Below are 23,190 nucleotides of genomic sequence, written 5' to 3' on the forward strand. Positions count from 1 at the left end.
GCCTGAGCCGTGTCCCGGGCCGATCTGAGCCATGTCCCGGGCTGAGCCTGAGCCTGAGCCGTGTCCCGGGCCAATCTGAACCACGTCCTGGGCTGAGCCTGAGCCGTGTCCCGGGCTGAGCCTGAGCCTGAGCCGTGTCCCGGGCCGATCTGAACCACGTCCTGAGCTGAGCCTGAGCCGTGTCCCAGGCTGAGCCTGAGCCGTGTCCCGGGCTGGGTTAGCCGGGCTGAGCCGTGTCCACTGCCCTGGGCTGCGGGAGCCTCCCTGGCTGTGGGAACGGCGCGTCCCGGGCAGCAACCCCATCCTGGAGGATCTGTCCCTCAGGAGTGAACGCCTGCTTTGGCGCGCCTCTGTGCATCGTGTTAGGTTGGACTAATGGAGGAATTTCTCCGTGGAAAGGGTGGTCCGGCCTTGGCAGGGGCTGCCCAGGGAGGTGTTGGAGTCTCCTGCCCTGCACATGTCCAAGGAAGGGCTGGAGGTGGCGCCCAGTGCTCTGGGCTGGTGACAAGGTGGGAATATCTGGGATGGATGCCTGGGATCAGGAGGGAATATTTGCAATGATCTGGAGATATTAGCTTTATATATCACATCATCCCTGCCACAGGCTACTTCAGCACCCCCTTTATTTTTCACAAGTTTTGAGGAAAGTAGTGAGGTTTCAGGTAAACACAAGGGTGTAAATTCTCAGTCTTGGCACCCCTGGTTGATGCTGAAATGAGGTGAGAAAGTCAGAGAAGGCACAGGGAGCTCACTGGTCCCCTCACCTCATTCACTCAAAGCACTCTGCTGATAAAAATCATGCCAAAGCATTTCCCACCCCTCTCCCAACTGCAACTGAGTGATGGCATTGCAGAGATGATGGAAAATCAGCCACCAGCTGTGCAGCCCTCCCTGGTGAGGGCTGGGCTGTGGCTGAGGAACAGGCCATGGGATCCACCGCACAGCAGCCAAAACCAATGTGCCAGCCCCAAAATGAAACCTGCAATGCTTAATCATCTAGTGAAAGATGCTCAGTGACATCAGGGGACTTGTCCCTGGGCCACTGTCCCCACGGCTCTGCTCACCCATGCTGTGTTTCACTGCTGGCGCCCACAGAGATCCTGGAGGCAGGAGATTGACTGTAAGCAAATCTCAGCTCTCCTTGCCAGTAATTGAATATTTTCAATCTTTCCAGGTTGGTTGTAAACATCTCAAAAACATAATCTGGAATCAAATCCCTCAAAGCCTGTCAGGAGTGCACCAGAGCTTTATAGATGTTTATGATTTTTGTTGAGGTTTATAGTTTCTCAGGCAGCTATGTGATTGCTGCCTGGGTGTAACTCCTGGCTTTTTGATGGGGGAAGTACTGCTGTACATCATCCTCTTCCTTCTCCTTTTGGGCTCCACACACCAAGCCAAGGCTGGCAGCCAGGCAGGACTGGTCTCTCTGCTTACAGCCCAGGAGCCAAATGTCAGCTGGGGCACTGAGAAGGGGATTTTCCCCCTGCTTGTCTCAGGCTGCTGCACACCAGGCACTTTGGGAAGCCTCACTGAGATGCTCAGTCCATCCAGAGAGGAGCACTGCTGCATCCCTGGGCAATCCCAACCAAATCCCACATCTGAAACTGCTCCCACATCTAAGAGATAAGAAAATACACTCTGCATGTATTACCTTCTGCATCTGGAGTTCCTCTCTCTGGTCTGATGGGATGAAGGGCTTTTTCAAAAGGTATTAGAGAAGATGGGTGTGAGAGAGTAATTTGGGACTGGGAGTAATTTTTCATCAGTATACTTAAAGGCAGTCACAGCACTAGGAGGGAGGCCTAATTGTGGAGTTGTGTAATTAGTTTTTATGTCACTGCAATTATTCTGTTGGCTACATATAAAGAACATGGGAAAATGCAGCACTTAATTTTAAATCAAGACTTGATTCTCTTTTAGTAGGTAATTGATGTTGATCACATCACTTAGCAGCAACTATAAAATGTGCTATTTAAATTGTAAAAGGATGGAGAAAAGGACTGAGCAGATAGGTAATTGATGAATCGCGGCAGCGTTGGTGGGAGGCAGCAGGAATCCCTCAGCTGCCTCTGCCTGCAGCTGCTCCTGGGCTTCCTTAGTGCCCAGGGCTTTAACAGGCACTGAGCCCCTGTCCTAATCCCATAGCATTGCTCTGTCCTGGACAGCAGTGGAACAGGGCAGCTGCTTTTCATGGAATTGATCCCTCCTGGGAAAACCCCTTCCTTTAAGCAATCCAGATCTTCTTCCTGGAATTGATCCCTCCTGGGAAAACCCCTTCCTTTAAGCAATCCAAGTTTTCTTTGTGGAATTGATCCCTCCTGGTTAAACCCCTTCCTTTAAGGAATCCAGGTTTTCTTCATGGATTTAATCCCTCCTGGTTAAACCCCTTCCTTTAAGGAATCCAGATTTTCTTCATGGAGTTGATCCTTCCTGGTTAAACCCCTTCCTTTAAGCAATCCAAGTTTTCTTTGTGGAATTGATCCCTCCTGGTTAAACCCCTTCCTTTAAGGAATCCCAGATTTTTTTCATGCAGTTGATGCTTCCTGGCTAAACCCCTTCCTTTAAGGAATCCAGATGTTCCTCTGGCAAAGGTGTGTGAGTTTGCTCCCAGGACTGCCATATGCTCATCTGGAGCCACCAGGCTCCTCTCCTCTCAAGGCTGTTTGGCTTCTCCAGTGACTCAGTTGTGGCAATGTGTCCCAAATTTGGTCACAACAGCTAAACACTCCCAGATACCTAACTGGACATTTAAGTCCACAAGCAAAATTAAGTCCCAAGGTGCCAATGCTGTGAAGCCTCACAGTGCTGCCCTTGACAGGTAACTTAGTTTTTGGTGATGGGTTCATACTAAAAGTACCTGCAAGTAGTTTTGGTTGGGGGAAGACCCAGAGACAAGGCCCACAGCAAGGCACAGACATCCAGAGGGTTCAGTTGCCCTTTTCTCTCTGGAAGGATGCCAGGATGAGCATGAGAGGTGTCTCTTCTGGGTACAAAGCAAACTCCACAGGCTACAGGAGACTCTTGAGGTCACATTTCCAGGTGGCAGGTCCAGGCTTTGCACTTGCACCAAAACAGATGGATTTGTGGCCAGACAAGCCACTGCATAGAGTCCTACCAGGATTTTTAAGTGAAACACTTTTCCCCTTCAGCCTTTCCTTCCCCTGAACCTTTTTTGTGTGCTGTAGCAAAATATGAGCTGGAATTTGGGCTCCAGTGGGTGTAATTGCTGAACAGCCTGCCCTAGCCAGCCTCACCGCTGCCAGAGCGCTGCCCACAGCCACTTTCCTGCTGACACAATGAAATGCATTTTTACAGCCCAAGACATGAGTCATGACCCAGCCTAAATTCAGAGCAGAACATTTTTTAAGTACTTGTGACTCCAAAGAGGCCGGAGGGGAACCCTGGGCTTGAGATAGGATAGCATCATAACTGCAGAGTTTCCCCAGTCACTTTTAAAAATGCTTTTTCTCACCCATTTTGTGTGCTGGGATGTGAACACTATTGTAGGACCTGTTCTGCCATGTCAGCATCAGCCTCTCTGAATTGCTGTGAGGATCAGATGAGTCCATCTTGCAGTCTCTTATCACCAGCAGCACAAATCCTATTTCATTCACTGCCAAAATAAGAGACTCATCCAAAGGCTTTTGCCATCAGTCCCTCAGGGGCTCTGGAGCCATAAGTGGGATGCAATGAGCCCGGGGCCATCCCTGCTCTAGAAGGGCTCTGCCGGCGGGGATGCAGCTCAGGGTTCGTGGGTGAGCTGCTGCCCATGCAGCCCTGGCACAACTCGGGGTCAGGCCTGCTGGGTGACAGCCCCTGACGGTCCCTGTGCCGCGTCCGCAGCACAGCTCTGTCCTGGCACTAAGGGCTCAGTGCCCACTGGGTGACAGCTCCTGACAGTCCCTGTGCCATACAGCTCTGTCCTGGCACTAAGGGCTCAGTGCCCACTGGGTGACAGCTCCTGACAGTCCCTGTGCCATGTCCCCAGGACAGCTCTGTCCTGGCACAGCTCGGGCACAGCACCTGCTGGGTGACAGCCCCTGACAGTGCCTGTGCTATGTCCCCAGGACAGCTCTGTCCTGGCACTAAGGGCTCAGTGCCCGCTGGGTGACAGCTCCTGATGGTCCCTGTGCTGTGTCCCCAGGACAGCTCTGTCCTGGCACTGAGGGCTCAGCACCCACCAGGTGACAGCCCCCGAGGGTCCCTGTGCTGTGTCCCCCAGGACAGCTCTGTCCTGGCACTAAGGTCTCAGAGCCCACTGGGTGACAGCCTCTGACAGTGCCTGTGCCGTGTCCCCAGGACAGCTCTGTCCCCGTGGGAGCTGTGCCAGGGTGAGAGGGGCGATGCTGGGGGGCTGCCGCCTTTCACCCCCGTTATTAACGGCACCGCTCGGCACCGACGGGTTCTTCACAGCATGCCGGGCCCCCGGGCTGCCCTCGCTCGCTCCTGCCTGGTTAAATTTGGATTAAATCAGCGAAGCCAACACAGTGATCAATTCCCAGTGCTCTCCTCCAGAACCGGGCACAAATGAGGGGAAAGCAGGGAGGAGAATAAAGCCTGGAGTGAGGGCACAGGGACCTGCAGGTACAGGAGGGATGTGAATGGAAACTCAAGTTTTCAGTGCCACCAGCTCAGCTGTGACTAGGCAGGGACAGTGACCCTAGGGACACTTTTCTAGAAGCCATCATGCCAGATGATCTGGGCAGGGGCCTTTATGGGTGCTCAAGCCAGGATTTAGGTGAAAAATTGGCCAGCACAGAGGGCCATGCAGGCAGCAAGGGGACAGTTCAATCCCCTGCCTCCTCCCCATGGAACAGAGCCCGGTCACAGACACACAGTCCTGGTTATCCCCCAGCAAAGTCAGACTCCCTTGGCCTGGAGCAGTCACTCCCTCCCAGGGCTGAAGGTTTCAGATCACTGGACAGCTGTGGGCAGCACCATCCCTGCCTCTCTGGCTGCCTCCCCCAGGAGCCACATCCTGGCTGCCACCTCCTTGTCACTGCATTTGAAGCACGTCCACATCACAGCACACACGGGCTCAGGAGCAAGGCCAGGGACAATTAATAAAACGCCTCCCCTAAGGTGGAAATGAGACCACCCATCTCAGCAGTGTCACACCACTAAAGGAGAGGGGATGGTTGTGAGCCATTATTCCCTGCACAAATGGGCTTTAAATCATCATCCATCACCAGCACCCAGCACTGGATGTTCCAAAGGTGTCCAGCAAAGCCTTTGTGGCTCCTTTCCACCATGGCATGGGTGACCACAGTGCCCATCACCTGGAGATCCTCACGGAGCCTCCATACCCACACTCTGCTGCTGCTCTGGGAAGAAATCAGCCCTGCCAAACATCAGCAAGACCAAACGTGCTGCTTTGGGGTCTCAGGTCTATCTCCCTGGGGTGGGATCATAGGAGGGCAAGGTTCCTCAGCTGCCCCACTCCTCCTGGCCTGGCAGGGGAATTGGGTTGTTACGGAGCAGCAGTGCAGGAATTGAAAGCCTTTTTCCTTCTGGAAGCCCTTGAGGCTGCCAGTCTCAGCTGAGCCGCCGCTTGCCAACAGTTTTTCATTTCTTCTCTGTTTCATCTAAACTTTCCAGTGGGTTCCTCATCCATCTGAGCTGCAATGATAAATATGGAAATAAAGAGGCATTTACAGCCCCTCTCTTGGGCTGATTCTGTGTATAAACAAGCTGTGCTCACAGCATCCTCCTCTCCACAGTGCTGATTCAGGAGCAGCAGGGTCTGCCCAGGACTCAGTGGGCACAAGGATTTGGGGGAAATCCCTGGGTCACTGTGGGGAGAAAACTGCAGCAAAAGGAATGGGGCAAGCAAGGCCTACAGGGACTTCTGTAAAGGACTAGAAGGGAAAGAACAACAGCTGAAGAGCTGGATGTGCAAAGTGTGAAGAAAGGCTTTAATTTGCACAGAATCTCTTAATCCATTAATCACAGGGACATTTGTGTATGAAAACCTCCCTCTCGTTTAATACTATCTCAGGTTTGTCCAAGAAGGTCATAACTGTTTGGCAGTGGAGTGGGAGGGGCGAGGTGGGACAGGCAAAGGCCATGGGCTTGTTTCCAGGGAGAGATCCGCCATTAACAGTGTGGAGCCAGCCCAGGGATGAGCAGCCATGAAAAGCACTGGACATGGCAGTCCAGGAGTCACAGTGGCACTGGGGACACCAGTCCCCTGAAAGAGGATGTCCCAGTGCCTCTTGGCTCTCTGGAGGTTGCCTGCAAAGGCTGGATAAACTTGCCTGGGTGCCTGGAATAGAGGGTTTGGGGGTTTAAGAGCAGACTCTGACATCTTCCCCTCCCCTCCACCACAGTCATTTCCTCTTCATTTGCTGCTCCAGTGTTCCTTTCCTCGCCCTACAGAGCTGGATTGTGAGGATCATCCTGGAGGCAGGGGGAAGCTCTGGCAGCATAGCATGGACTGATCTATCCCCTGACCTTCACCTGATGCTTCTCTCAGGTTTAACCTCTTCTGCTTTAATCCCACATTCTTTCTCAGCAAATCCAGCCTTGCACCAGACCAGCCAAAGTCTCTTTGTGTCCCATGATGGTCCCACAGACCTGAGAATTCCCTGTCAGCCAGTGGGTAAACATAATATCTACAAACCCAGCTGCCTTCCTGGAGCTGTTACCTGTGTTCCTCAAGGGAGGAAAACAGGAAAAATTAGTATGCGGCTTCTTCCTTGAGAAATCAATGCGATCTCAACTCACTGTGAAGTTCCCTGACTGTTAGAGATGCTGCACTGGTAAAATCTAACCCTCAGAGGAGAAAGGGTGGGAAAAAAGAAAGAAAAATAAATTCCAGTGACTAGACAAGTCTAAAATGTTGCAGAAGGCTAAACTGCCAGGGCTGGGGCTTGTTTGGAAGTCCCAGAGTGGAGAGGGCTGTGCAGTCCAGCTGTTTATCACCCCACCAAGAATCAGCTGTAATTGTTAATTCTAATTAGAACTGTTGGGTAAAAATGTAATCAAGAGTTTCCATTAGGAAAAAAAAAAAAAAGACATTTCATCTAAATTAAAAATTTTGTTTTTTAAGAAAGGGGGTAAACGTTGAAAGTTTTGTAACAACTCATTTCAGCATTTTCAAGATGAAAAGGGATGTATTTTTGCTGTGAAATGCATCATCAATTCAAATTGTTTTATCTTACAGTCTGAAGAGCAAAAAATAGTTTTCAAATCAAAGCAAAAATGGTGTTTTTAGGCATTTTCTTTTAAAAAGCCTATCTGGAGGTTTCTGTCCTAATTAAGAATGATTATTGGTTTTCTTTTTTTCTTAATGGAATAAGCTGTTCCTAGTTAGCTCTGCTCTAAAACATGGGGTTGATGTTGACGTGCCCACCCATCTGCCCCAGCACCTGACCCCAGGGCTGTGCTCACACCACCCCACTCTGCGTGTCAGCACTGCCTGAAATCCCTGGGATTTGAGTCAGGCTTTATAAAACTCACAGAACTAAAGCAAATTCCTTGCTGCCAGGAGACCTGGTGGGGCACTGGAAGGACAGAGGTGTGTTTGGTGGGCCTTGTGCAGGTCTCAATTCATGAGGCAGGCTGATTGTGGTGCCCACACTCGGGCAAGGCAGCTGCAATCCCACCTTGTACATCTGACCCTGTGGCTGATGCCATGGAATTGCCACAGATCCCAGCAGGGGTTTGCATCCTGGGGGATCCTCTCCACACGATTAGCAGATCACCTTTATCACACTGAGACAGTGGCTTGGGATCTGGTAGATGAATAGCAGAGCTTGTGGTTTGTGATCTGTCCTCTGGCTAGGAGCACTGAAGGAGAGGACAGAAAAGATGGGGGTTAAATAGGAGCTGGGAGCAGAAGGGGACACCAGGGAAGGAGACTGGGCCAAGGAGAAGCTCAGAAGGAGGAGAGGAGGGTGGAAGAGGAAGGGAGCAAAGCTCAAGGGCTCTGCCAGAGATGAAATGGAAAAAGGAATTGCTGTGCAGCAGTTTCAGCCCAGAACAGAGGGAACTGCACGGGCTCCTCGAGCTGCCCAAGGGCATTTTGAACAACAAAACCAGCAAGCTCTGACAGGGCCAGGAGACCCAGGCAAGAGTGAATGGACAGAGGGGCTGCAGGGTCCCACAGGCAGGGTCCCACAGGCAGGCCACGCTCCTGCCCAGCCACATCCAGAGTGGCACTGCCCTTGCTGCTGCTGCACCACCCCTCTGGCAGCCTGATCGGGGTTATGTAACCTTTCCTGACTGCTCTTTCCCCCGATCAAGTGAGGTTGCTGCTCCAGCTCCCTGCAAGGAACAGCTGGAGCAGCCTTTCCTGAGCTGCCCAGAGCGACACAGCCAGCCCCAGCCTCCGAGGCAGCTGAGCAGCAGATCCTGCCCCACTGCCACCCCCGGGGAGCTGTGCTGGCAGAGCTGGCACCCAGGACATGGCACCAAGCCCCGGTGGGAGGCTGCAGGCCCTTGGCCAGGGAAGGAGATGGTTGGATCATGGGTTCTTCCTGCAGGGAGCAACTGGTGGGTGAAGCCTGGAGCACCCACTCACACGTGGGAGCAGACACTGTGGACAACACACTGCACCAGTGCTCAGTGCTTTATGCACCTAACTCAAAATAAGCTTTCTTTTTAAAAAACATATCTAAGAAGAATGATTTTTCTCTCTCTTTTTTTTTGTTATTATTTTGAAGTTATAAATTATTGAAACAAATTATTCTCACTACTCTCCCAAATCATTCTGAGGCAAAGAAAAGGCAGCTCTACCTTCAACACCTTCAACACTGCTTTGTAACAAAATGAGTCAGATTCGTTTTGCTCATGATTTGCCCTTGGCTCCCTTTGTCCGTCTTAAACTACATCCTGGCTCGGTCTGATTAGCAGCGTGTCCTCGGAGGCAGAGGAGGCCCTGCAAGAGCCCGAGGTATTGCAGGTCAAGATTAAAGTGCTCTGCATGCCATTCACTGTCAAAGCTGTAACTGGCTTAACTCAGTGCAATTAGATGGCTCAGAGGTTACACAGTAACGGCAGCAGTGTTTCAGTGCAGCTGATTAAGGCACAGCCCTGGCGTTAAAGGATGTGATTAAAAGGCAGTGTCAGGGCTGAGACCTGGCAGAAGAGCTCAGCAGGCAGGGTTAAATCCACAGCTTCTTCTGGGGTTGGACACCCCAGGGCCGGGAAAAGATCTCCAAGTATCAGCTGAGCCAGGTCAGCTTTTAGGTCTGGAATGCCATCTTGTGATGGCAGTGGGGAAGTGGAAATGGCCCCTCTGTGGAGGCAGAGGAGATGATGGAATTACAGAATGGGTTGGGTCAGAAGAGACCATAAAAATAATTTTATTCCTCCCCCTGCCATGGCAGGGACACTTCCCACTGTCCCAGGCTGCTCCCAGCCCCACTGTCCAGCCTGGCCATGGGCACTGCCAGGGATCCAGGGGCAGCCACAGCTGCTCTGGGCACCCTGCCAGGGCCTGCCCACCCTCACAGGGAACAATTCCTAATTCCCAATATCCCATCCATCCCTGCCCTCCGGCAGTGGGAGCCATTCCCTGTGTCCTGTCCCTCCATCCCTTGTCCCCAGTCCCTCTCCAGCTCTCATGGAGCCCCTTTAGGCCCTGGAAGGGGCTCTGAGCTCTCCCTGGAGCCTTCTTTTGTTCAGGTGAGCACCCCCAGCTCTCCCAGCCTGGCTCCATGGCAGAGGGGCTCTAATCCTGGGAGCATCTCCATGGCCTCTCTGGACTTGCTCCAACAGCTCCAGGTCCTCCTGATGCTGGAGCAGCTCTGCAGGGGTATCTCACAAGGGCAGAATAGAGGGGGACATCCTCCCCTCACCTGCTGCCCACTCCTCTGTGGGTGCAGCCCAGCACAGGGGAGTTTCTGGGCTGCCACTGTTGGCTCATGTCCAGCTTTTCATCCATTATATCCTCCAAGTCCTTCTTTGCTGGTCAATGAGCTCTTCTCCCAGTCTGTGCTCATGTGTGGGGTATCCCTGACCTGGTGCAGCACCTCAAAGAGGAAAAGGCACCATCGAGGCCATGGCTGCCCTGCCTTCTGCTGTGTGGGAGCCAAGCAAGGCTGGTGTCACTCACAGGGCAGTGCAAGCACCAACACCCATGAGGTGTCATCATCACGGGCCCCAGCCATGACAGACACCAGGGAGATAAAAGTTCTTCTCACCAAAGCCTGAACGTGCTTGGCTGTGGGGCTGGAGGTGACCACCATGGTAAATGATGATGTACATCCACAGATCTTTTCTTCCATAGGTTTACTGAATTTTCTTCCTCTTCCCACGGTACTACTCTGTCTTTTTCTCCAGTGACTGACAGTGTGGCCAAATGGTGTTGAGCCAAAATCTGATTGGTACAGAAGGATCACAGTAGCAGCCCTGCAGTGCCAGAGCTGAGCAGTGACGGGGGGCAGGCAGTGAGCCCTGGGCACGGGTGTGTTCAGGGCTGAGGTGACAGTAAAGGATCTCTCTTGCTGCCACAGGAGCTGCAGACATCAGCTACATGGGGGATGTCCCACCCCAGGCTTGGAGCGCACGTCTTTTGAGGCACTACAGCTCCATGCCAGTGCAGATCTCTTGAGTGGATGCACTGTGCCAGCAGACAGTGCTCATGTCCTGGTTTAACCCATCCTGCTAATTTATGGGAGCAAAATCACTCAGATGTGATTCCTCCTTTATGCTGCAACTGAACATTCACTCAACAGAGGTTACCCAGGCTTCTGGAGCCAGTTGAGTTGCTTTGAACACAAGCTGCAGGGCTGTGCTGGGATGCAGGGAGCTCAGGGGAGGCTGTGTCTAGACTAGAGGAACTCTCCAGGAGGCTTGCTGGGCTTTTGTTTTGTACTAACTCATATCTCTAATCTGGCTTGGAACAAAGCTTCTCAGTCCTTTCAGGCCTTGCCAGGACACTTGCAGGAGAAAAGGAGGCTCTGTTTAGTGGTCAGCAAGCCAAGATGAACAACAGGGACTGGCTGCAGCTAATGCAGAGTGCTCATTCCTGTGACAGAAAAGGGCTTCACCCCCACGGCAGAGCGGCTCTGCTGTGTTTCATCTGGTTTGATGCTTTTCACCCAAAGTTCACAAATGATGTGCAGGCCTTTGTTTGAGCCCCCCTCCAAGGCCAGCAAGCAGAGAAAAAGCTGTGCACACAGAGGGAATCCATACTGGGAAGTGAGAGACTGGTCCTGGCACTGAGAGTTGCTGAGTTCTGGTATTTGGCATTCAGGAAGCTTTTGAAGTATCTCCCCAATCCTGCTGAAAATGTTTTATTAAGGAGACAAAGCATATTCATTTGGGCCCCATGCTGGGCTAATGAATTAAACAGTTCTAAACTGAAGCTGTGGCTTAGGGTCTTGGCAGAGTCATCATCCATGCCTGTGTGGGCACGTGCCCTTGGCCATGGGCAGCGAGACCCCCAGGAACAAGAGCATGAAGTGTTCTGTGTCTGCTCTTACCTGTCTCTCCCCAGACAGGTTTTGCTGTGTGCACTGGGCATAGCTGGGAAACCTGTTCCTCACCAGGTTCATCAGTGACAGGGGAAGCACCGAGCTCCTTCTGCTCAGCACCAGCCTCTGTCCCTGCACACAGCAGTGTCCTGGGCACAACAAGCTCAGAGCTTCCCAGGACAAGGCAGGATCAGGCTGAGCTGGAGAGGAGCACCCCACATCCAGGAAGAATAGCTGCCTGCTTGGGCTGAAAATAGACCATGAAACATTTGAAGAAGACAGAGCTGGAGTGGATGATTGCCTGAGGCAAGGCGCAGCTCCAGCTGAGTTCACTGCTGAGCTCTGAGAGCATAAGCACATGAGGAGCATGGGGGAGGGATGCCAGGCTTTCTGGAAAGGCCTTCAAGTGTCTCAATGGAGCACAAAGCACAGAGAAAAACTTCCTTTGAATGGATCCCCAGCGAGGGAGTTACAGTTACACTGCTGTGCCCAGACATGGATACACAGAGCACTGGGCTGATATTACAGCATCCAGTGGAGGTCAGGGAAGGTGTGGAATTGTGCTTCTCCCAGCAAGGCACTTGGCAGTGCCACAGCTTTTTCTCTGCTTATTTCAGGGCTGGATTTTTGTTTCTGAGCTGACACTTCTACCTCCTGTGCCCGAAGTGGGACACATCAGGGGCAAGCAGAGGCAGCTCACCAGCCCTCTGCTTCCCATGAGCCGGTGCTTGAGTTCAGTTCTCCCAGCTCCACAGATCGTGTTCCTGCTCCGGCTCTGTCAGGGATGCTGGAAGTGTCCAAGGCCTGGTCGGACAGGGACTGGAGCAACCTGGGACAGTGGAAGGTGTACCTGCCCATGGCAGGGAGTGGGACGAGATGATCTTAAAGTCCCTCCCGGTGCCTGATTACCGAGGTTTTTCCCCGCCCCGGGGGGAGCGGCCGAAGCGAGCGGGGCGGTGTCTGTGGAATCACCTCGGCAGCGTGGCCAGGCCTGCTCCTTTTCTGTCCCCGCCGCCGTGTGGAGATAAAGCGGTTCTGGGGGGCTGGGCTTCTTCAGCTCGCCGCCATGAGGGCCAAGAGCGGCTCTGGTGGGCCGGGCTCCCTCGCCATGAGGGCAGGGAGTGGCTCTGGCGGGCTGGGCTCCTTCAGCTCGCCGCCGTGAGGGCAAGGAGCATCTCTGTCGGGCTGGGCTCCTTCAGCTCGCCGCCGTGAGGGCAAGGAGCAGCTCTGGTGGGCTGGGCTCGTTCAGCTCGCCGCCGTGAGGGCAAGGAGCAGCTCTGGCGGGCCGAGCTCCCTCGCCATGAGGGGCCACCGCCGCCATGAGGTGAGGGGGGGGGGTTACAGGGACGGGTGGCGGCAGCAGCGGGGCTGGAGACCGGGGCTCCGGGGCAGGAAGGCGCCACCTGAAATACTCACTGCCTCCTATTTAGCTGTTCGGCCGGGAGACTGGGGATGTTGCTCGGCTGTGCAGTTCAGCATTAATTCCTCAGCCTTTCGCTTGGTGTGCTGGCTTTTGTCCTCTGCCACAAGCCAGGCCGCTGCTGTTGAGCTTTGTGAATACAGATGGAACTAATGGCTTATTTGTGATGTTTCTGCTGTCCTCTCTTTAGGCCTTCAGCCGATGACCGATGGCGGTGACCCGCCCGAAGGAGCAGCTCTGAGGTGCCCCGGCCCCGTCGCGTGTGGAACCCCGAGCTGAGCTGTGCTGAGCTGTGCTGAGCTGTGCTGGGACAGCCGGGGAGGCGCTCCGGGAGGGCACTGGAGCCTGCAAGAGCAGATGTGAAGGGATAACCTGCCCGCGGGACACAGCAAGAGCTCTGGAGCCACATGGGTGAGGTGTGACTGTGAGCCAGCCTGGGAAAATGGGCAAAAATGTTTTGCTGTCTAAAAGGCCTCTGCTGGCTCCTGTGCTAGCCTTAGGTCCTCAGGGTGGAAATGACGTGGTTTATCCAGAAATAAGTTTAGCTTATCTATTCCTCTTGCTGGATGAAGCCTTGATGAGAGTAGGCATCATCAGAAAAGTGCCTCCATGTTTTTTCTGCCCGGTAAACCCCCCAGTTTTGGGGTTTTTGTCTCCCAGCAGTAGTCAGCTGCCCGTGGCTGCTCAGTGCCTGTGCCAGTGTTATGCTGCTGGGAGAAAAAGGTGCTGCTGAGCTTTCCTGGCACCAGCAAGGCCGTCCTAGTGCTCAGTGGTGCCACGTTTTGGCAGCACTCTGCATGCCTGAGAGTGGAGTAACTCCTGCCCGTGGAGACAGTTGACTAGACTGTATGTGTTCATGCAGCAACAGGCAGCTTTATTGAGATCTAACTTCCTTATATAGATGAAAAGGCCCATGAAGGTAATCCTCATTGGCTGAGCCAGTTACTACTCAGCTAACCAGCCAATAGCAGCCTGAGTCTCCAATGGCCTGGGCCTGCTCTTACTGGTCGAATTACATAAGCAAGGTAATTATATAATAAATAACTTATGAAGTTGGAATTATTTATACTGTGTGGCCTACAGGCCAGATGTAGAGCATCACAGAAGAATAGCTTATAAATATGGAACTTGTGTGTGTCATAAAACCTCTATAGCTCATAAATATGGAACTTGTGTGTGTCATAAAACCTCTGTTCGCATGATGTTTGGGGCACTTGAATGGAGGAAGGATCCTCCAAGTGATCAGTGCTGCAATAAAAATGAATTCTTTTTGATACTCAAACTGTGTTAGAAAGTTTCTTTTTGGGTGATTTCAGTGTCAGTTCCACAAGGCCCTGTAGTTTCACAGTGGCCCCTTGGTTCTAAAGTGTCACGATGGCCTCAGTCCCACAAGGCCCCACAATGTCCAAAGAGTCCCCTTAATTCCATGGGGCCCTGAAGAGCTACAATGGCCCCTTGGCTCCATGAGGCCCTGCAGTGCCACCCTGGGGCAGGAGGCCAGGAGGAACTCGTTCCCCACACGCTGCAGCTCCCTGGGCCAGCTGGCACCAACACCTTCTCCCAGGCCAGCACTGCCTGGCACAGCCAGGGCCGAGCCACACTGCAGCTCCCTGCAAACCACGGCGGGGGCTGCGAGGCCAAAACCCGAGTCACAGACAGTTTGTCACTCTTCCTGTCTGTATCTGACCAAGAAATGTCCCATTGTGGGGTCCCCTTTCCTGCAGTCACTGCAGCACTGGGACCATCCCTGGAGCTCTGAGCGAGAGAAATGGTCAACGTTGCACCTCTGCACTGACTCAGGGATGGTGGGAGATGCTCTCTGGGGTGGCTGGAACCATGGAAAAAGGACAGTTGGGAGCACAGAGGGAAACCCAGCTGAGCTGCTGGACTGGGTCAAGACATCTCTGTCTGGGGGAGAAGTTGGCTGTGAAACTCCCTCCTGTGGATGCTCACGTGCCCAAGAGTTGGGCACTGAAGAGCATCACAACAACAGACAGGAGGATGGGGCGGCCAGGATTAAAGTGCCTCAGGGGGGTCTGGACTGGCCACACAAGGGTGAACCCTGGACACCATCTCCAGGTTATCCCTGACTGTGAAATATGGGCTGAGATCAATCAGGGCCAGGCCAGGCAAAGCCCCTGTGGTGTGGGGGGGCAATGGTGGGAATATAAATCTGGGGTGACACGTGGTCTTGGTAGTAGGTGTAGTAAATTGGGAGCACCATTCCTAAACCACAACAGCCCTGTCAGAACCAGGCCTGTCCCTGCACTGTCCCCGCTCTGCTGCCCCACAGCTGCTGGATCAGGAAGGGCAGAGCCATGGGGGAGGAAAATGCACAGGGACTCCTCCTGGGAGCGACCTTCCATCCTGATACTCAGACCCCAAGGCAGAAATCCCCATCGTCAGCTGGGAGGTCACCATCAGAGTCTCTGCTATTGTCCCACTTGGTGAATCTTTCACACTGAGATTTTGGTCCTTCCTTTCAGTTTCTTTACTTTTGGGGCTTTTAATGATTCCTCCATAAACATGGCAATTCATGTCCCTAATATGGCATTTCTTTCCTTTTTATGGAAGTGTTGGGAATTAGGCCACATTAAAATGCTGGCAGGGTGTGCATAGGTATTTGCAGCCCTGTGGAGAAGCAGTTGGGATATAAGAACCAAAGAAATGTAAAATGGTTTGAGTTAGAAGAGACCGAAAAGAGTCTCTGGTAAAACTCCCATTACCCAGGAACACCTTCACTCGTTCAGGTTGTACAAAGTCCCTGACCTTAAACACATCCAGTGATGGGGTTTCAATTCTGAGGGCACCCTATGCCAGTGTCCTGCCACCATCATCAAAAAATATTTCATCCTTACAGAAAATCTAAATCTGCCCTCAGTCACTTAAAAGATACAGTGTATTATTCTGTATTATATTCCCCAATATAATCTTGGGCAAAAATGTACTCAGCCATTCCTGGACTTAAATCACATCTCCAGGGCTGAGCACCTTTGAGAAGGCCCAGAGATCTCCCAGGATGGGATTTGGAGGCCCCAAGAACATGATCAGTGTATGGGAACTGGAAGTCCTGGGTTCAGTGGAGACTGAGGGCAGAACAAGAACAGCCTGTGAGGATGACAAAGGTGGATTCAAATATATTGGACCTCTTCTTCATAGTGGAAATGAACCTGAGATAGAAATAATGTCACCAAGTGCAGCTGTGAAGATCCAGAACGGAAACAAGGAGAGATTAATTTCCCTCCCAGGGCAGGACTGTGGCACAACACATCTCCCAGAAGGAGCCTGGGTCAGCCCCAGGCTCTGTGTGGGCAGGCAGGGGCAGGCAGGAGGCAGAGCTGTCAGCAAAGGAAGGGCCCAGCCAGGTGGGGCACCCGGGGAATGCCGACAGCCTGCAGGGACAGAGGCACAGGACAGGGACACCGTGGGACAGCCTGGGCTGCACAGGGCACAGGGATGGGCAGCAGCTGCAAGACAGCCCTGCCAGAGCCAACATGGGCAGCACTTTGGCCATGGCTGCTGGGCCTGGGCCTGAGGCCACGATGGGACAAGTGACCCTTGCAGGCCTGGGGCCTCATGGCCTCCTTGTCCCTGCTCAGCAGCCTGGCAGGGGCCGCCCCATGCTCCTGCCCTTGGCATTGCACATCCCCACATGCCAGTGCCCATCCTGGGAAGAGCCCTGAGCAAGGAGGGAGGGACAGGATCTGCCTGGCCAGGGGCTGGGGCTCAGGCCTGGGCTCTTTGCATTCCTCAAACACATCCAGCTTTGCTCAGCACCACAGACACCTTTGCCTTGTTTGTCCCCAGCTGTCATCACTGCCTCCAGTGTTCTGCTCTAACTGGAACCAGGGGAAAATTTCTCATTTGTGTCTCTCAGTGGTACCCATTAAAACTTGGAAAACTTTGGAGTTTCAATTTAATTTTGAGTTGTTGAGAAGTTTTTTGAACTCTCTCAGGGACTCAGTTTGATGTAAATAGCACCAAATCCCCAAGAGTCTCATTTAAGTCCTTGTGCTGTGTCTGTGCTGCTGAGCTTTAAAGGAACAGCTCTTCCCAGGACCAGCTCCTCTCCCAGCCCAGCAGGGCTGAGGGCTCTGCCTGCGGGCGCTGAGGGGACAGGAGCCAGGCAGAGACAGGCTGAAGGCAATCAGGACTGGGAAGACATTGAGCTGAGACTTCACTTGGGGAAACATCTTCACAGCCCTGTGCATGGTGAGTCTGTGGGTGCAGGGCAATGTCCCCTGTGCTCCTGGAGGGATCTCCTGAAGCCAGCGCACCCTATAGCCTGGGGGATGTATCAAGAGGACTCTCCCAGTCTCTCTGTGGCACAGGAGCAGGAGGAGGAGGATGTGCTGCAGAGCGGGGCTGCCCTGGGCACCGTCAGAGGGACAGGGCAGGAAGGCTCCTGCTGCCAGGGACGGCTGCAGGGGGTGAAGCTGGGGCTGCAGCCAGGGCTGCTCAGGGCTGTCCTGCACAGCAGCTCATGCAGCCCTCAGGGCTCTTGGCCAGCCCAGGGCATGTGCCACCTGCCAGGAGGAGCTCTCAGCCTGCCTGGCAGCTCCCCATGGACGCTGCAGGGGAGAAACTGGAGGTGGAAGGAGCCACCCCCATCAGGGCAGATTCATCCTGCTGTGGAGGTGGTGCTGCATGGCCAGGGCTGCTCTCAGCTTTCTCCTAAAGGGAAGGGAAAGGGGCTGTCAGCTTTGGCTGTGTCACTGAGACTCCTGCACTGTCACCCTGGGCATCAGCAGATGTTCCTCAGATCTCCCTCAGAAAGTGCTTCCTCAGCCTCCTCTCCCTACAGACAGCAGCAGCAGCACCTTGGCTTGCAGCATCTCTGTTTGTCTGGCCTGCCCTTAAGGCCCTGCTGCCAGGGAGATGCCCCTGGGCAGTGCCCTGTGCTGGGAGGTGTCTGCAGGGCAGAGCTGGGACCCCAGGGCTGGGCTGGGCCCTGGCAGCACAGGCAGGGACAAGGCTTGGATAGAGAGAAACAGTTCCCAGTAGGCACAACTCCAGGCACCAGAGAGCCAGACCAGCCCTTGGTATCCTTTCCTGTTCATGTGCATAGGGAAAGAGAGAAAGGTTTGGAAAAAAAAAATTTCAACTGAAGAATTCAAAAAGTCTACTTCATTTTTCAAAAAATATTAAAGTGTGATCATGGTGAAATAGAGAGAGGTTAAATGAACAAAGGGCACCTGTGTGGTTCCAGCAGGTCTGACTGCCCTGTGGCACAGGGAGCCCTGTTTTCCCTCAGGTCTCCCCAGTATTCAGGCTGAGTGCAATGCTGAAAATAAAGCAGCAACTCAGAAGGAGCACAAGCCTGAAATCAAAAAGGAAATCTGTCCAAGCTTGTCAATGTCTTTTTCAACAGCGCACCATGCCCAGAGTGAAGGAATGTCCAACAGCAGCTCCATCAGGCACTTCCTCCTGCTGCCATTGGCAGACACGTGGCAGCTGCAGCTCCTGCACTTCTGCCTCTTGCTGGGCATCTCCCTGGCTGCCCTCCTGGGCAACGGCCTCATCATCAGCACCGTAGCCTGCGGCCACCACCTGCACACGCCCATGTTCTTCTTCCTGCTCAACCTGGCCCTCAGCGACCTGGGCTCCATCTGCACCACTGTCCCCAAAGCCATGCACAATTCCCTCTGGGACACCAGGGACATCTCTTATGCAGGATGCGCTTCACAGGTGTTTTTCTTTTTGTTTTTCCTCTCAGCAGAGTATTTCCTCCTGACCATCATGTGCTACGACCGCTACGTGTCCATCTGCAAACCCCTGCACTACGGGACCCTCCTGGGCAGCAGAGCTTGTGCCCACATGGCAGCAGCTGCCTGGGCCAGTGGTTTTCTCTTTTCACTGCTGCACACAGCCAATACATTTTCATTGCCCCTGTGCCATGGCAATGCCCTGGGCCAGTTCTTCTGTGAAGTTCCCCAGATCCTCAAACTCTCCTGCTCCAAATCCTGCCACAGGGAACTTGGGCTTCTTACTGTCAGTGTCTGTTTAGCATTTGGCTGTTTTGTGTTCATTGTTTTCTCCTATGTGCAGATCTTCAGGGCCGTGCTGAGGATCCCCTCTGAGCAGGGATGGCACAAAGCCTTTTCCACCTGCCTCCCTCACCTGGCTGTGGTCTCCCTGTTTCTCAGCACTGCAGCATTTGCCCACCTGAAGCCCCCCTCCATCTCTTCCCCATCCCTGGATCTGTCAGTGTCAGTTCTGTACTCGGTGGTGTCTCCAGCCCTTAATCCCATCATCTACAGCCTGAGGAACCAGGAGCTCAAGGCTGCAGTGTGGAGACTGATGACTGGATGCTTTTCAGAAACATTAACTGCTGGCCAATTTCCAATTTCTTAAATAAAAAGACTTATAATTAAAATCACCTTTGATACTTGTTGGTTTGGTTGTGGGTGTTTTTTCCTTTGTTTTTTTGTTTTCTTTTTTTTTTTCTATTGTCCACAAAGGACTGTCATTCCTTGTGCCATTTCTCCTTTTGTTTCCCTCCACTTTAACCATGGCCCCAGACTGCATCAATGAGGAGCCGGTCTCTTGGTGGCTTTGAAGGAACTAAATGGTCTCCCAGCTGAGTTTTCTGCAGAGATGCCCTTCTGTTCTCTTCTCTGGAGCTGCAGCAGCAATGTCTGTGTGCAGAGCTGGGGGCAGATCAGGGCTGGCACAGCAGCTGTGCCCAGCAGCAGCAGCACTTGGTGTTGCCAGTGCTGCTGCCGTGGCCCTGCCCCGCTGCCCTGGTGGCCCTGGTGTTGCTGCAGGGCCTGAGTGCTCTCAGGGCCGGGCACAGTCTTGGGGGTGGCAGTGCCAGGGCTGCAGCAGGGACAGGCCATGGGCACTGCTGGGGCAGCACTGACGCCTCAGGCCAGGCCCTGGGGGCTCCAGGCTCCTTGCCCAGGCTCTCTCAAGAACACAGCCAGGCCAATGCTCAGCACAGAAAAGCCCCGTGAGCAGCCCCAGGCTGGCCGTGGGCAGGCTGGGGGCAAACAGCATGGCTGGGGCTCTGCAAGGGCCCTGGGGCAGAGGGGAAGGAGCAGCAGAGCAGGGGCTGATCCATCCCCAGTGTGCTGCACAGCCCAGGGCAGCGTCCCAGAGCATCCTCATGGAGCTGCCAACAACATCCCCCCTCTGCAGCCCTGGCCTCTCCCCCAGCTCACACTGGTGCCCCATCCCTGCAGGCACAGACATGGCAGCACTGGCTCAGCAGCCCCTGTTTGCATTGCACACAGCAGGGGGAGCACCCCCATGCTGTTGGTGTGGGGACATGAACCTGAGGGAGCACAAATGCCATCAGCCCCTGGGGCCAGCAAGGGCTGGGGGACACCAGGGAAACCACTCAGCTTTGTCCTGCCCTCTGCAGTCAGCCAGAAAGTTTGTTCCCATCAGCTGGGAGTTTCCTGTGCCACTGCAGACGCTGTTGCTCAGAGCCAGGGCTGCCTGGCAGCCACCCCCAAACTGCCCTGAGCATTTCCTTTGCTTCCCCTTTGCTTTCTTTACTCTTCCCTTATACAAATTTCTTCCCATTGCCCACCCCCGTTCCCTCCCCTCCAAGGAGCCCATCCCTGTTTGCCCTTTCCTCTCTGGCCCCACTCCCCATTGCAGTTCCTGACTTGGCACCATGGGAACGTCCCTTGGGCAGCAGGATCATCCTACAAGTGCTGCAGGAATTGTCTGCAGGCTCCTGCAGTGCCTGGTGCTGCTCCCTTGCCAGAGGCACCCCAGGCCAGGGGGGCACATCTGGGCTGCTGTGTCTGGCTCTGGGGCTCCCTGTTCTGGGCAGTGAGGAGGAGCTGCAGGGGCTCTGCAGGACTGACAGGATGGGCTTTGGGGCTGCCAGGAAAAGCTGAGGCACCTGGGCTGCTGGAGCTCCTGAAGAGGAGGCCCAGGGCTCCTCCTGCAACTGCTCCAAGGGTGCTTACAGAGAATCCCAGAATCAGCAAGGCTGGAAAAGACCTTGGAGATCATCAAGTCCAACCTCTGCCCAGACACCGCCTTGTGTCCTTTCAGCCTCCCTTTGTCCAGGATAAACAACCCCAGCTCCCTCAGCCACTCCTCACAGGACTTGTGTTCCTGATCCCTCCCCAGCCTTGTTGCCCTTCTCTGGACACACTCCAGCCCCTCCATGTCCTTCCTAAATTGGTGGGCACAGAACTGGACACAGCACTCGATGTGCTGCCCAAGCAGTGCTGAGCACAGGGGAAGAATCCCTGCCCTGCTCCTGCTGGCCACACCATTCCTGATCCAGGCCAAGAGCCTGTGGCCTTCTTGGCCACCTGGACACACTGCTGGCTCATGTCCAGCCTGCTGTCCATCAGTCCCTGCAGGTCCCTTTCTGCCTGGCTGCTCTCCAGCCACTCTGTCCCCAGCCTGTAGTGCTGCAGGGGTTGTTGCGGCCAAAGTGGCAGGACCCAGCACTTGGACTTGTTAAACCTCACCTTATTGGGTTTGGCCCCTGCCTCTATCCTGTCCTGGAGCCCTGCTCCCAGCATGAGTCCAGTTGCTGCGCCTGTGTGCTTCCAGTTTTCTTGTCACTCCCAGGATTTTCCTGGTCACTTCCTCTCACTCCTGGCAGGATCCCTCCCCGTTCCCAGTATGAGCCCAGGCACTCACAGTCATTCCCAATTATGATGCAATTTATTCCCAACATGATCCCAGTTGCTCCTAGTTGCTCCCACTTTCATCCAGTGTATTCCCAGTTCTCCCAGTTGCCCCTAGTATAGTCCCAGTATCTCCCAGTATGATCCCAGTCTCTCCCAGCAGGGCCACAGTCAAACACACTTGCCCCCAGTTGCCCTCAGTGTTGTCCCAGTCACCACCTGCATGGTCTTAGGCACTCCCAGTATATCCCAGTTGCCCCGAACATTCTCGTAGTCATTGCCAGCCACTCCCAGTTACCTCAGCATGGTTCAGCTGCCCCCAGTTTCATCCCAGTCACTGCCAGGACATCCCAATTGTCACCAGCATGCATCCTGTCATTCCCAGTTTTTCCCAGTTCCTCCTAGTGTGTGCGCAGTCAGCTCCCAGCATGGGCCTGGTAGCTCTCAGGAACCCCAGTCAGGGTCTATTGACACCCACTATAATCCCAGTGTGATCCCAGTCACTCCCAGTATGATGCCTGTCTAGGTCCCTCTGCAGAGCCCTCCTACCCTCCAGCAGATCCACACTCACAGCCAGCTTGGTGTCATCTGCAAATTTGCTGATGCTGGACTCACTCCCCTCATGCAGATCATCAGTGCAGATATTGAAATCCATGCTGGCTGGCTCTGATCCCTCGGCCATCCTGTGGGTGCCCTGTGATGGCACTCAAGGTGATCTGTTCCATAACCTTGCCTGGCACCCAGGTCAGGCTGACAGGCCTGGAGTTGCCTAGCTCCTCCTTCCAGCCCTTCTTGGGGATGGGCTCACATTGGCACCTCCAGTCCTCTGGGACCTCCCTGCTGAGCCAGCACTGATGGTAAATGATGGAGAGCAGCATCGGGAGCTCAATCCACCAGCTCCCTCATCCCCCTAGGATGGGTCCCATCTGCTCCCAGAGACACCTGTGAGCATCTGAGTGGCTCAGCAGGTCCCCAGCTTCTTCCTCCTGGATTACAGGGGGGGGCTGTTCTGCTCCCTGTGCCCATCCACCAGCTCAGGAGAACACTTGTCCTGAGGACAACCTGTCTTATTCTTGAAAATTGGGGCAAAGAAGGTGTTAAGCAGCTCAGCTTTTCCTTATCTTACCTATTGTATTCCCCACTGCCTCCAATAAAGAGTAGATGTTCTACTTATCCCTCCTTTTGCTATTAGGTTCCTTTTTGAAACATTTTTTAGTATTTTTCACACAAGTGGCTGGGTTATGTTTTAATTGACCTTTTACCACTTTTCTTTCTGCATGACCTAATAACATCCTTTAACACTTCCTGAGATGCCTGATCTTCTTTCCAATGGTGACACGCTCTTTTTTTCCCCTCAGTTCCCACAAAATCTCCATGCCCAGCCAGGACAAAAATTAGCTGGCTCAACTTTAGCACAGATGCTGCTCCTTCTCCCTCAAGTTTTTTTTCTTGAAGTGTGTCCATCATTCCTGGACACCTTTGTTTTTAAGACTGTTTCCCTTGAAAAGTCAGTATCTGATTTGGTACTCTCCAAATCTGCACCCTGAATAAGCCAACGCCTACCCTCCATAATTCCAGTGATGAAGTTTTGTTGCAGCCCCTCTTTCTTTCATAGAATATTGGAAACTCTGTTATTTAAAGGTGACTTTACCTTAGGCAGCCTTCAACCACCAAATCTCTCACCAGCCCTTCTCTGTTTATGACCAGCAGGAGACTGAGCTTTCCTTGGGAGTGGGACTGTTAC

General features: G+C 53.6%; 1 protein-coding gene and 1 non-coding gene across 2 annotated transcripts; both read left to right on the forward strand.

The window, feature by feature from the left end:
• The first annotated feature begins 13,498 nt into the window (after nt 1-13,498).
• LOC134433505 (small nucleolar RNA SNORA74) lies at nt 13,499-13,702 on the forward strand. The gene has a single exon (XR_010031576.1). It is a non-coding gene; the product is annotated as a small nucleolar RNA SNORA74 (small nucleolar RNA).
• A 4,916-nt stretch (nt 13,703-18,618) lies between these two features.
• On the forward strand, nt 18,619-19,427 carry LOC134433361 (olfactory receptor 14J1-like; the record flags this gene model as incomplete). Its single annotated transcript, XM_063182218.1, has 2 exons — nt 18,619-19,080; nt 19,365-19,427. Coding segments are annotated over 2 exons (525 nt in total), but the record flags the coding sequence as incomplete, so codon positions are not given.
• Between the last annotated feature and the right edge of the window lie 3,763 nt (nt 19,428-23,190).

The sequence above is a fragment of the Melospiza melodia genome, unplaced genomic scaffold (assembly GCF_035770615.1).
Source record: "Melospiza melodia melodia isolate bMelMel2 unplaced genomic scaffold, bMelMel2.pri scaffold_18, whole genome shotgun sequence".
NCBI classification, from domain to species: Eukaryota; Metazoa; Chordata; class Aves; order Passeriformes; family Passerellidae; genus Melospiza; species Melospiza melodia.